Source organism: Notamacropus eugenii, chromosome 7, assembly GCF_028372415.1.
Source record: "Notamacropus eugenii isolate mMacEug1 chromosome 7, mMacEug1.pri_v2, whole genome shotgun sequence".
Classification (NCBI taxonomy): Eukaryota; Metazoa; Chordata; class Mammalia; order Diprotodontia; family Macropodidae; genus Notamacropus; species Notamacropus eugenii.
Genome location: NC_092878.1, coordinates 9,745,074 through 9,759,041, shown reverse-complemented (window position 1 = coordinate 9,759,041; position 13,968 = coordinate 9,745,074). Strand labels below are relative to the sequence as shown.

Sequence of the window (13,968 nt, the reverse complement as noted above, 5' to 3'; positions counted from 1 at the left end):
ATTTATATGGTGCATTAATACTTATGAAGCATTTTATGTTATCTCATTAAGAACCCTAGAGGTAGATGCTGGCATTAGCCCCATTTTACAGATAAAAACACTAAGTTGTGAGAGGACTACTGAATATCTGAGGCATATTAGATCCCAGTTCTTCCTGATTCTAAGTCTAGCACTCTATGCGTTGCACTGTCTAGCATTTGTAATAACTTCAGTTCTATTTAGACAACTTATTAGGTCCCTGGTTCAGTGGTTCCCCAGTGCCTCCCTCTCAACCCCTCACCTTCGTTCCACAATTTTCTTGAACTCGATCCTCATCAGCAGGCCCCGGGCCTGAGCCTGAATCCGGGTGAGGATGCGGGACAGTCTCTCATCTCTCATCTCTTCCAGCAGCCCCAGCAGCCCAGCCTTGAAGAATACCTGGAGAGAAGATTCACATGTTGTGGATGAGGAAGGGAGAGAAAGGGTTATCCTCACGGGAAGTTATTGCAGTCCTCCCAGGAGAGAATTGTGGAAGGATAATAAGTGGCACTGAGAGATTTCATTACAGAGATTCCAGAATCATGGGATGGAACCTAAATCTCCCCTTTCCTAGGATTCCCCTGTTGATCCCTAACAATAAAGCATGGACTAGGAGCCATCCTCCCAGAGAGGGAGGACTCGGACTGGGGATGAAGAAAAGAGAGAAAAAGAAGTTGGGGATGAAACTAGTGGTGGTTGTTATAGGACAAGATGCATCTCTCTCTCCCTCTGCCCTTCTCCCAGCTGTGACCTCAGACCGCCTCCCCTTGGGGAAGTCCCTACACATTCCCAGTGAGTCCTCTCCTCTGTGGCCCTGCCTCCCTCACCTTGGTGTGGCCAAACTTGTACTGGTTGTGGTCAATGTCCAGGGAGCCAAGCAGCTTCTCTGCCCCCTTCCTGCTGTCGATGAACTGGCCCTCAGGGATGGCTGCTGGGTTCAGAATCCTATACCTGATGAGAGAGGTGGAGATGGTCATCTCACTCTCCATGTGATTCTCGATTAAATGGAGAATGATTCGACTTGAGAACAAGATCTTCTACCGCCAGCCTTCCCCACCTCTGACCTCCCCTGCCCTCAGATCCAAATGTCTTCCCTGGGGACCCTCACCCACCTCTGTCTGAAATCCCCATAGAGGATTCGGTTGGGGAATCCCTTCCTGCAGATTCGGATCCCCTCAAGCACTCCATTACAGCGTAGTTGGTGCATTACCAGAGGGTTGTCCATCACCCCTGCGGGCATTAAAGGACCAGATAAAAGATAAGTTTCTGAGTAAATATTGGCAGAGCATTCCCTACCTCCCACCTTTTTTAACTGCCTTCCCTGCCCACTACTCACCAGGAGCTTTCCTCTCATTGGGAATGATACATCGAACAAAGTGGGGATGGGTGGTCTTTAGATTGGCCATTAGCTTGTTGAGGTTCTCCTGGGGATGGATGGCAGTGGTCAAGGAGGATTCAAGTTGACAGGAGCCATCTTTTCAGCACCACCTTTTCAGCCTAGCCTAAGCAACACTGAAACTCTAACAGTGTTGACTCAAGTCTAAAAGCCCTGACTTTGCATATGACCTGTGCAGAATTTGCATGTCTAAGGTAATACATCCCTCTGGCCCCTTTCCTCTCAGTTCCATCCCACCCTGCTCTGCTAGGCCAAGTTTGCCCTCAGGACTCCCATTTCTACCCACAGTGGCTAGCCCTTCTTACCCGGTGGAGAGCTGACACTGTCTGGAAGGAAGACCCTTTTTTCTTGCCTCCTTTGCTTTTGGTATCAGCTATTGGAGAGAGGAAAGAATCAGTCAGGGAGGGAAGGCATACTTTCTTCCTCTACCCCCTACAGTCCCCTCACTCCCTATATTTCTTTTCTTATTACCTTTCCCCCTCAAGCTTTCCCTTCTTTCTAACTTCTCTTAGTCTTAAGGATACCCCCCATCTTCTGTCACTCTCTCTCTGACTCTCTCTTAACCCCCATACCTTCTAAACATCTCTCCTATATGCTCGCTTCTCTCCTCTGACACTATAATCACCTTGCTACAGCTCCTCATTACCTTACACTTGGGCAAGTACAAAATAGCCTGCTGCTTGGTGTCTATCTCATGTCTCCCCACTCCAATCCATCCTCCTCTCAGTTGCCAAATAAGTCTTCCTAAAGTGCAAGTCTGACCCTATCACCTCCTCTACTCAATAAACTCCTCTTTGCCTCCAGGATCAGATATAAAATCCTCTGTTTGACTCTCAAAGCCCTTTGTAACCTGGTTGTTTCCTATTTTTCAGTCTTCTTACACCTCGTTCCCTCCATGTTATCTTTAATCCAGTAACATTCCTTACTGCTCCTCTCACACATCGTATTTTTTAAAAAAAAATAATTTCCCTCTCAATTACATGTTAAAACAATTAAGAACCTTTTTTAAAAAAGTTTTGACTGCCCAATTCTAGCCTTCCCTCCTTCCCTGCTCTGCCCTCACCACCCTCCCTCCCCCAGAAGGCAATCTCATGTACTTTATTTGTGTCCCACATCTCTTGATCTTCCAGTTCTGAGCTGTCTCCAGTGACTGGAATGCTCTCCCTCCTCCTCTCTGCCTCCTGCTTCCCTGGCTTCCTTTAAGTCTCAGTTAAAACCCCGCCTTCTACAAAATTTCCTTCCCAATCATCCTTAAAGTTTGTGTCTTTCCTCTGAGACTCTGCCCAGTTGATCCTGTGTAGATCTTAATTGTTTTGCAGAAGACCATGCTGTCACAGAAATGATGACATGACTTGCACTGGACTTTGTTTTGAGTGAGGGAGGGCTGTGCAGGTCACCAGCCTCACTTCTCCTCCTGAGCCATCTGTATCCAGTGACCAGATATTCATCAGGATGACTGGAGATGGCCCAGGATGCACTGGGAGACCTTGGCCCCTTTAGGGCAAGGTCTGTGCAGGTACTCACTTAGGATGAGGCAACGCCCATTCATTGAATAGGCCTGTTTAAGAAGTAGCCAGGGCATGGCCCCTTTAATGAGGTCAAGAAAATGAAAGACAATCAGGCTAGAAGGAAAACAGCAACAGTTACTATGGACAATCACTCTCAAGGCAGGAGGGTCCAGAGGAGCCCTTAGACAGGGCCCCAGTGGAGTCCCAGTTGCAGAGGGCAATAGGTTTAAGGTTTTGGGACAGGACGGGAGAGAAGAGAGGAGAGGAAGGGAAATAAGAAAGGAACCAGTAAAACCCAAGTCTACTGGGCATCTTTTGGCCATCCAAGTTTACTTTCCTTTGGAGAGGAGAAGGAAGAGGAGGGGGAGGCAGCTTGCCTGCTACGAGCTCCTGGAAGGCAGGGGCTGGGTGGTTTGTTTGTTTGGGTTTTTTTGCCTTTCTTTCTATCTCCAGTACTTAGAGTGGTGCCTGGCACAGAGTAGGTGCTTAATAAATCCTAGTTGATTGCTTGATTGATAGGGCTCAGAGACCACCCTTTGCCCTGAGCTTCACGTTGCCGCTGGTGGCCATTGGGAAAGTTAGAAGGTAAGACTAGCCTCACTTGGCCAGCCAGCCATAAAACATGAATATGCTCATAATAAACTGAGTAGTACAAATTGTATTGAACTCTGTGGGGAACTAGGACTCTCTGTTCTCCCAGTTTGGAACTCCTCCACCCAAATCCCAGATCATGTCTCTTCACTTGCTTTCCATACATACTCTCTAGATCTCTGGCACTGCCCTAATACTTTTAACCTGGACCCTAACCTTTGCCTTGGGCACCTTGGGAAAGGCACCATTCATCTCTATTAACTCACTCCAGTCAATGCCCAAATAGCATGACACTCCTGACCCTTTCCTAAGTAGGAATCTTCAGGTAGTGACCTTCCCAGTTACCTGGCATAAGAGGCATTAGTCTGTATCATGAGAGATCTTTAGCTCTAGTCTATGGCTGGAGTTCCCAACCCAAGTACATTCACCACCCTCTTCCCATATCTTTCCCTCCCTAATTTATTTTATCTTTTTTCCCTTCCCTCTTTGGAGTTAGAGGCTTCTTTTCTATAGCTCATCATCACCCCCCAAGCAATAGGTTCCCTCTGATCTGGGAACTCTTCATTTCCTGGCAGCCAGATGCTGAATTCCACAAGGTTTCCTAAGGTGCCATTAACAGATCTCAGAGTTAGGTACTCACCACTATCAGCAGAAGCGTAGGAAGCAAAGAGGGTTGCCATCAGTTTGAGGGAGGACTTCTGATAGAGGCCCACCACAGTCTCATTGAGTGGATCCTTGTTCTTCTCCAGCCAGCCTATGATATTATAATCCACGGTGCCTGCATAGTGTATCAGGGAGAAGTGGGCCTCTGGCTTCCCCTTGATATTTCGGGGCTTTTGGAAGTTGTTGGATTTGCCCAGGTGGTTGTCGTAGAGTTTGGCCTTGAAGGTCATATCAGTGGCTTTGGGGAACATGCATTCCTCCTCCAGAATGGACATTATGCCCATGGGCTGTGGGGAAGGAAAGAGGGAATGTAGCTGAATTTCCTCCCAAGGGTTCACAGAGCCATAGACTCCCCAGACAGGAAGGAACCTCTAGAAGTTAACTTGTTCATGCCTGTATTTGAGTACCTGATCTATTACTGACCCACAGGAGCTTTTCATAGTCTCTTTCAGTCACCTGTGCCACTAGCTCATGAGCTGAGGGTGAGGTAGCAAATAAAGTGGGAGTGAATGGTCATTAGGTCAATGAGGTCGAATTCAGGAAGTGATTTCTAACATCTAACCTAAATATAAATAATTTCAGGTCAAATCTATTTCATGACACAATGGAGAGAATGTTAGATTTAGAAATTAAAGGATCTGGGTGCAAATCCTAGTTACTGCCTGTGTGATGTTGGGAAGGGAAAGAAAGCCAGGCTCTGTGCTAAGTGCTTTATGAATATTATTTCATTTGGTTGATGTTGGGCTGTGACTTCTCTGGGCCTCAGTGTTCTCATCATTTAAATGAAGGGGGTTCGACTTGATGATCTCTAAGATCTCTTCCACCTCTAAATCCATGATCCTGTGAGATCCATTCCATACTCTAGTGTTAGAGAAAAGTAATTTTCCTTCTATAGCCCTGTGCTTCCTTGAAGATTTTCCTTCCTTCCTTCCTTCCTTCCTTCCTTCCTTCCTTCCTTCCTTCCTTCCTTCCACACTCTTCCTTCATGAAAGGTACATATGGTAGGCAAAGTTCCTATCTAAGAAGTCCCTGAACATTCTGAGGGGTCTAAAGGCAGAAAGAGCCTCAAGAACTCGACTCAACCATCATAAACTAGTGTATTTGGTGGTAGGCTCCTACCCATCTGAAAGTTTCATTAATTCAGCAAGGGACAGAGTGTTCTAGAGACTTCTAAGTCTGTATAGAATACACGTATACGTTACAAATGAGTATACTCCATCTGCTCAATCATCTAATCAATCTCAACGTTTAGGGAAGTAACTCACATTGTTGAGGATTGGTTACAAAGTGGTAGTGATTATTCAGTAGGTGACTCTGGTCTACATGGGGAAATTACAAAAGGCAGTAAAGTGTCCCAAAGAATCAGAGCAGGCAGAGAATACCTGCTAGCTTCCTTATCTTCCTTTCTCTCTCAGAGTGATCCCCACCTAGGTGTCTATGTCTAAAGATGAACTTAGTTTTCATTTATCAAGTAGTAAAGAATTTCCCTTTAGACAGTACATTTTGGTTTGGGAGAAGGAGGACATAGTATTTCAAGTTACAGATACTGACTCTTTCTAGGATTTGTTCCTTTTTCTGGGCAGGGGACATAATTCTTTGATTCTAACTTCTTGTCCTTAGGCTACATGTCTTGGCATGGACATGATGTTGTACCTCTATCTGGGGGCCTGGGTCAAAGAGGTGGGTTTGGAGTACCTTCTCAATGAGGTCAATGCAGGCCTGCAGGTCCATGCCAAAGTCAATGAACTCCCACTCAATACCCTCTTTCTTGTATTCCTCCTGCTCCAGCACGAACATGTGGTGATTGAAAAACTGTTGCAGTTTCTCGTTGGTGAAGTTGATGCAGAGCTGTTCAAAGCTGTTGAACTAGAAGTAACATAAAGGGGAGATTGGCCAGGTCACTCACTCAGTCAATCAGTGAATGTGGTGTCTATGTGGGACAGGGAAGACGTTGGCTTTTCAGCAGAGTGGAGAGGTGGTGTTTATTAAATTGAATCAATGTGTTGAGGAGTTGGATGAGATGAGGTTGGATAGCTAGGTTAGTGGAGCCAGATTAGAGAGGACACACTGCATTAGAGAGAGGAATCATTTGGAGTATTCAGAGACCTGGATTCCAGTTCTAGCTCTGTCACTAATTAGCTGTGTGAGTTTGGGAAAATTTTCCTCTCTGGGCCTCACTATAAGAGGAATGTTTTAGACTACTTGCTGTCTAATATCTCTTTTCCAGGTCTGGCAGTCTCAGTTTTTAAGCATGTATGGGGAGCCTATTTGTGGCTCATTGTAGTGAAGAACATCTAAGGGATTAAAAGTCAAGGCCCCTGTCCTAGGAGACTTTACAATTCAATTAGGAATCAAAGAAAGAGGAAAAGTTACTGTATGTAGAAAAATATTCATATTTATTATTATATATATTCATATATTGTTAAAGATATTTATAGCAACTTTTTTTGTAGTAGCAAAACACTAGAAACTAGAGGCTGACAAATTATAATGATTATGATTATATATAGAATATATAAAATTATATATATTCTATATAATATATATGTAATTATAATACTATTGTGTTGTGAGAAGTGAAAAAGAGATGGTTTCAGAGAAACCTGGGAAGACTTCTAAGAACTGATGCACAGTGAAGTGAGCAGAACCAGGGGAACAATTTACATAATAACATCAATATTAGAAAGATCAATGATTTTCAAAGATTTAAAAACCCCGATAAATACAATGACAACCCTGATTCCTGAGGAATGATGATGAGGAATGCCTTGCACCTCCTGACCTCGGGGGATGGAGAAATATGCAAAATAAGACATGCATTTTTGACATAGGAATATAGACATTTGTTCTATTTGATTATATATATATATATTTGCTACAAGGTTTTTTTCTCCCAGTGGGGAGGGAGAAAAAGAAATGTTTGATAACTGAAAAAATATATAATAAAAGCCAACTAAAACATATGAAACAATTGAGAGGGCCAAACAAAGCAGTCAGGTTCAATCAAGGCTAAGCAGTGTAGGGTAGACTGTTGGTATATTAGGAATTCAGAGAAGAAGGCAATCAGTGTGAGCTGAAGCACTTGGCAAAGTCTCCTTGGAAGAAATAGGACTTGAATTAGAGCTTACACAAGGTGTGTCTTGCCTAGGTGAGGAATGGTGTTTCCCACTCTCAGCTCGGCAATACTGCTGGGCTCACCTCTAAACCAGAATTCCTCTCCACCCTAGACCCCCAACTCACATCAAAGATTTCAAAGCCAGCGATGTCAAGGACACCAATGAAGTACTGGCGTGGCTGTTTGGTCTCCAGAGTAGCATTGATCCGAACCACCATCCAGTTGAACATCTTCTCATAGACAGCTTTGGCCAGGGCCCCAACGGAGTAGTTCACCTGCTGGACATTCTGACCTTTGGTGACATACTCATTGCCCACCTTCACCCGAGGGTGGCACAGTCCTTTCAGCAGGTCAGCCGAGTTCAGTCCCATGAGGTAGGCTGACTTGTCAGCATCTGATGGAAAGAGTTGAGCATGTTCTCCCTTGCTTCCCCAAGCCCTCTCCCAACTCTCCTCATCGTGATCTCATCTCATTTGCTGGGTACTACTGAGCCAAGCCCATGTAGAACCAGTTAAACAGACATATTCCCCTTTGCTCCCAAGTTCTAAGTAAATTGACTTGGTTGCTTGCATTCCATTTTCTACCTTACCTTTATACAGACTATCCCCCATGCTTAGGATGTTCTTCTTCCTGTCTTCACAATTATTGGTATATAGTAGACGTTTAATAAATGCTGAATGATTGCTTGGTTGGAATCCCTATCACTTGCCATTCTCCATCCCTCCATAATGTAAGTTCCTTGAGGGCAGGGTCTGTTTCATTTTTGTCTCTCTTTCCTCAGAACCTAGCATAGTACCTGGTACACAGTAGCCATTTAAATAAATGTTTGTTGAACTGAATTGAATATTTCCTGTGTTAGTGTTCTCTAAGAGCACCTACCTCCCATGAAACTAGACCTCATGAGTTAACAGTTGCTCACAAGCAAGACGGTGCTAGTACATGTTTAACAACCAGCTTTCTAGGAAAATGGATGCACAACACACTTTCAAGTTTAATCTGCATTATTAACATTTTGTCCATCATTATCTTATGTTTAGACGATCAACATAAATGTCAAATAGTTCTTTGGAAGAGTCAAGTGGGTAGGTAGAAGAATCTAACCACAGTTTGGTGCCATTTATTAGCACCCTCTTGCTTGTGAGCAACATTAACTCATGAGGTCTAGTTTCATGAATACTCAGTTAAACAAGTAACTGTATAACGGATGGGGCAGCTGAGAAAACGTAGGTTAGGACTATCTTATAGATTATGCTAAATAGCTAAATAGCACAGTGGATAGAATGTTGACTTGGAGTCAGGAAGACCTGAGTTTGAATCTTGCCTTGGAATTTTGTAGTTGTGTCACCTTGGACAAGTCACCACTTCCCTCAGCCTCAGTTTCCTCATGTGTAAAATGGGGATAATAATAGCTCCTACCTCATACACTTATGAGACTCAAATGAGATAATGTATGTAATGCGCTTTGTAAACCTGAAAGTACTATGTAAAGACGTAATTATTATTCTATGAGCCAAGAACTAGAATTATGCAGTGGTTGGGGAGCCAGACTTAAAAAGAAGCAGGACCTGAGATCAGGTTCTGTCACTGACGTTTATTGGCTGTGTGAATCTTGAAAAGTTGCTTAACCTAAGTCTTCAAGTTGTAGAAAATGTGCCAGTCTGCTTTGCTAGAGGGAATTTCCTCATTAAGATTTACTTCTCAGTCTGATTAGAAAGAAGCTAGAAAGAGTTTGTTCAATACTTACTATCCTTGTGGAGAGCCTGTTGGGAGCTGAAAGTCAGTGAGCTAGAGAAGAGAAGACTCTCGTTTTTCTCTGAGGGTTATAGGAGGTCTCTCTATCTCCCCTTGAGAGACATTGTGGTATTGTGGAAAGACTGGTGGATTTAGAGTCAAAGGACCTGAGTTTCTGGGTTCTAATACACGGTCTACCACTCGATGACTTTGGAATTGGGGTGAGTCACTTTAGATCTCTTAGTTCCTCATTTGTAAAAGGAGAGGGTTGAACTAAAAGGCCTCTGAGGTCCCTTCCACCTCTTACCTATAGTTCTCTCTGTGCCTCCATCTCTACTAAGATTTCCTGGTTCTTCATCTCACATCTTCTGTGCTTGGAATGCACCACCCAGTCTGCCCTGCACCATGGCTAGGGCCAGAGCTGGGCAACTTAGGTAGAGCTCCACCATTTTTTAAGTTGGATGAGCTTACTTGTGCTATTAAAGCATGGGAATTATTAAAGGCTAGGAATTATCACAGCTGGAGTGTAACAGATGTTGAAAATGATGTATAAACCTGTAATTCTCATTTTTTGACCCAAGGCCTCAAGCATGCACTCTCCTTCTCTCTCTCTCTCTCTGTTTTCTTTCTCTCCTTCCTTCCTTCTTTCCTCCCCCTCTCTTCTCTCTCTCCGATTCTCCCTTCCTTCTTCCCTCCCTCTTTCTCCTCTCTTTTCTCTCCCACTCTGTCTTCCTCTGTCTCTCCTCTCTCTGTCTCTGTTTCTTTCTCTCCTCTATCCCCCCTCTTGCCCTCCCTCCATCCCTCTCTCTTCCCCCTCTTTTTTCTTCCCACCCTCTCTCAATATCTCTCTCCCCCTTCCTCCATCCTTCCCTCTGTCCCCCCGCCAAGCCCCCAATCCTGTGCTCTCCCATTGATCTCTCACACCTTCTGTGCCATCTGGCTCTGCCTGCTCCTCCCTCTGCTTCTGCTTGAACTTCATGTTCCCATAATGCATGATGGCCCCTGTCAGCTTGTAGATCCCAGCTTTCTCCTCTGCTGTAAAGCCCAGGACATCAAAGGCATTCTGGGTGGTGGGGGTTGGGGAGAGAGAGAAGGACAATTTAGTCTAAAGCAAAGCTGGGGAACATCTCAACATCTCGTTATATCCCTTTCCCCACCCTAGCTCCCATTCACTCACATCAGTGGCCAAGAGCTCCTCGGAGTCATCGATGGAGGCCACAGACACTTCCCCCTGGGACACGAAGGCGTAGTCATAGGGGTTGTTGGTGACCAACAACATGTCTGTTCCAGGCACATGTCAGAATGAAGATGAAAGAGAGAGAGAGAGGGAGAGGGAGGGGGGGGGAGAGAGAGAGAGAGGGAGAGAGAGTGAGGGAGTGAGAGAGAGAGGAAGAGAGAGAGAAGGAGAGAGAGAGAAAAGAGAAGAAAAAGCAAGAGAACAAGGAAAGCAAGAGGTAAGGGGGAAACAAAATGAAGAGGAAGAGAGAGAAAAACCTCTGAGTGAGCAAGTTAGAGTCTAGGTATTTAGACCCCTTTCCTCAGAGGTAGTTTCAACTCTCCCTTCCCTTGCACTGAATGTATGTGTGGGGTGTATATGTGTGTGTACTGTGATTAAGGGAGAAAACTCAGGGTTTGAGCCTTACCCAGAAGCTCTGGTTTCTTATTGGATAGGATCTGATAGAAGATATGGTAGTTTCTTTCAGCTTTTAGCTGGAAGATAACTCGGGACTTCTCCAGGAGATCTGAGAGGGGACAAAAAGGATAAGGAAGCTGAATGAGACATGGCAAAGAAAGGAAAGTAGAGAGAGAGAGAGACAGACAAACGGGGGAGATTGAACCTCAATGATGGAGAGACAGAGAGAAGGTGGGAGGACAGAGTGACCAAGTAATACAAAGAGAGAGAAAAAGAGAGAGAGAGAGAGAGAGAGAGAGAGAGAGAGAGAGAGAGAGAGAGAGAGAGAGAGAGAGAGAGACTAAGACAGAGAGAGACTAAGACAGAGAGAGACCCAGACAGACACAGGGAGAGACAGAGAGACAGACAACCAGGGAGATTGAAACTCAATGATGGAGAGACAGAGAGAAGGTGGGAGGACAGAGTGACAAAGTAATACAGGTAGAGAGACAGAGACAGAGCGAATTTGGGAAATACAGAGATAAGGAGGCTGGGAGATAATAACATGTAGAGGGAAATAAAGAAGCAGTGGTAGAAGCACCAAGAGATACTTGTAAAATGATACAGAATCAGAGCTACATAGATTGGGAGAGATGAAACTCAGGCACCGAATCAGGCGGGTTTAGAGTATATGACTCAAAGGACAGAGAACCTGAGAATTAGAGAGAGAGAGACCTAGGAAAGCTACAAGGTTGATGGAGACAAAGACGGGCAGAAGAATTTGGAGGGAATTTTGTCACTCACAGGTCTCTATGTCAGCTGATGCCAACTTTCCTGTGGCTCCAAAATGGATCCGGATGAATTTTCCCTGAATGATGGAGGAGGAGGAAGAGGCAGAAGGAAAGTGAAATCATCAGGAGGGGCTAGTTATAACTTTTCTCTCCTTCCTCCTCTGATTGTACTCCTCATTCATATACTATTTGACCTTGAGCAAGTAAAAATAACAAAACAAAACAAAACAATTCCCGGACCCACCTCCCAACTAGGGAACAGTGTGATAATTGATGTGGGAGAGTTTTGGAAGCAAAGTCATTACAGAGTTGTAGATACTCTGACCCAGAATCATCTCCACTTCAAGGTGTCTATCTCAAGGAGGTGATAGGCGGAAAAAGGCACCAACACATTTGCAGTAACACTTTTTTGTGGTAACAGAGAAAGAAATATAAAGTTGATGCCCATTGAAGGGATGGGGTGGGGACCGCTAACCAAATTATCATCCATAATAGAGTATTATTGTGCTATAAGAAGCTAGGAATATGACATATTCAGAAAAGCATCAGAGCTGATGCAAAGCAAAGTAAGGAAAATCAGGAAAAGCCTATCCATAGGAACAATACTGTGAATGGAAGGAATGAGAAAAGTGAAATTGAATGCTGGGTGATTATAAGGACCAAACTTAATGGCAGAGAGGAGCTGAGAAAAAATACACCTTTCTCCTTTCTTTGCAGAATTGGGGGACTATGGGTGTGGAAGGGTGCATATCCTAGCAGAGAAATGGATGAGGCCACCATGGTAGGTCGATAAGAGCCCTCATTTTGTAACCCAGGTTCAAGTCCTGACTTTAGCCAGGTCATTAACCTCTCTGATCTCAGTCTCCTTATCTGTAAATTGAAGAGATTGAACCAAGAAGACCTCTCCCAGCCTTAAATCTATGAACCTAGGGACAACTAGGTGTCATAGTGGATAGAGCACTGGACCTGGAGTCAGGAGCACCTGAGTTCTAATGTGGTGTTAGACACTTACTAGCTGTGTGATCCTGGGCAAGTCATTTAACCCTAATTGCCTTAAAAAACAAAATAAAATAAATTGGTGATCCTGTTGACAGGTTTTCCTGAATTGCTTTTTTATTCTTCCTTTTAAAAATCTTTGTTACAAGGAATGGCTTGCTAGAGACAGGAGGAAGGGGAATATGTTTAGAAATGAAAATGATATAAAAAAACAAAAGGAAAACTAAGATAGAAGAAAGAAATAAAGTCACCAGAGAATTTTTTAATTTAATGCTTTTATAATCAACTCCCAGTTTTCTGCATGTACATTATCCACTTTTCAGCTGTGACCTCGAGCCTTCCCTTTCTCTATTTTCACCTACATCCTACACTAGCCCGGCTGAGTTGGGAAGGGTATGGGGCCTGGCACATCAGGGGTGAGTGTTTATAGATTTCTGATCGTAGCCCCAACCAATACATTACAAAATAGAATTTATATGTTGTGGGATAGGGCTTGAATTTGTGTTTTCATTAGTATAAGGAACTCTCAGGTGAGTAAACTCCCCTTACTAATTCAGGTTGCCATCTTTTCTGCAACTTATAGTCTTGGCTTCCTAGAACACTAGGAAGCTAAATGACTTATCCAGGATCACACAGCCAGTGATATAGACTTAAATCCAGGTCTGCCTGGATCCAAAGGCAGTCTGATATCTACTATAGTGGGCTACCTTCCCAATGCTTATAGGGTGCTTTATTTTTAAAAAATAAATTTATTTTTTCAGTTTTCAACATTCACTTCCACAAAATTTTGAATTTCAAATTTTCTCCCTATCTCCCCCCTACTCCCACCCCAGGACAGCATGTATTCTGATTGCCCTTTCTTCCAATCTGTCCTCCCTTCTGTCACCCTCCTCCCCATCCCCTTCCCTTCTATTTTCCTGTAGGATAAGATAGATTTCTATACCCCTACAGTGCTTTAAAGTTTGCAAAATGTTTGCCTAATAACCACCCTGAGAGGTCAATAAGTGCACATTATTGTTAAACCAATTTATAGATGAGGAAATTGAAGTTCCCAGAAATTAAGTGATCTGTCTGAGTTCTTGAAGCCAGAAAGTGTCTGATGACATATTTCAGCCCAGGTGCCCTGACTCTTAAATTTAGGTCTGGGCTGAATAACCGCTGCTTTGTGACGTTGGTCTCTTTATTACATGTGGTTATGAGAGTTTACCATTTGGTCAATATTACTTACAAATCGGGAAGAGTTGTCGTTCCTCACAGTCTTAGCATTGCCAAAGGCCTCCAGGGCGGGGTTGGCCTGAATGATTTGATCCTCCAGGGTGCCCTGTAGAGGGAGAAGACACCTCCAGCAAAAGTTCATACTCCAAATTTTGGCTAGGTCTGCATGCAGATGGTGGAGTTCAAGAGCCTAATCTGGCTTGGCTAGGAGGTGATGACCTGGTGAACATCTAGGCTGGGTGATCATGGGCTGAGGATGGGCAGACAGGGCTCTAACTCTAAATGCACTCTCTTTGCCTTCTCAGTACCTCTTGCAAGGAAAGGGGAGTCCA

General features: G+C 44.1%; 1 protein-coding gene across 1 annotated transcript in view; it reads right to left on the bottom strand.

Annotated features, from left to right (window-relative positions):
- LOC140514109 (myosin-6) overlaps nt 1-13,968 on the bottom strand; it is a 46,308-nt gene that overhangs the window by 28,157 nt on the left and 4,183 nt on the right. The window contains exons 8-20 of the mRNA XM_072624132.1: nt 13,650-13,742; nt 11,439-11,502; nt 10,666-10,764; nt 10,200-10,303; nt 9,947-10,085; nt 7,417-7,685; nt 5,872-6,042; nt 4,154-4,463; nt 1,720-1,787; nt 1,355-1,442; nt 1,131-1,248; nt 846-969; nt 281-417 (exon numbers count right to left, since the gene is read on the bottom strand). Of these exons, the coding sequence (XP_072480233.1) occupies nt 281-417; nt 846-969; nt 1,131-1,248; nt 1,355-1,442; nt 1,720-1,787; nt 4,154-4,463; nt 5,872-6,042; nt 7,417-7,685; nt 9,947-10,085; nt 10,200-10,303; nt 10,666-10,764; nt 11,439-11,502; nt 13,650-13,742 (1,784 nt within the window). The remainder of the gene's footprint in view (nt 1-280; nt 418-845; nt 970-1,130; nt 1,249-1,354; nt 1,443-1,719; nt 1,788-4,153; nt 4,464-5,871; nt 6,043-7,416; nt 7,686-9,946; nt 10,086-10,199; nt 10,304-10,665; nt 10,765-11,438; nt 11,503-13,649; nt 13,743-13,968) is intronic.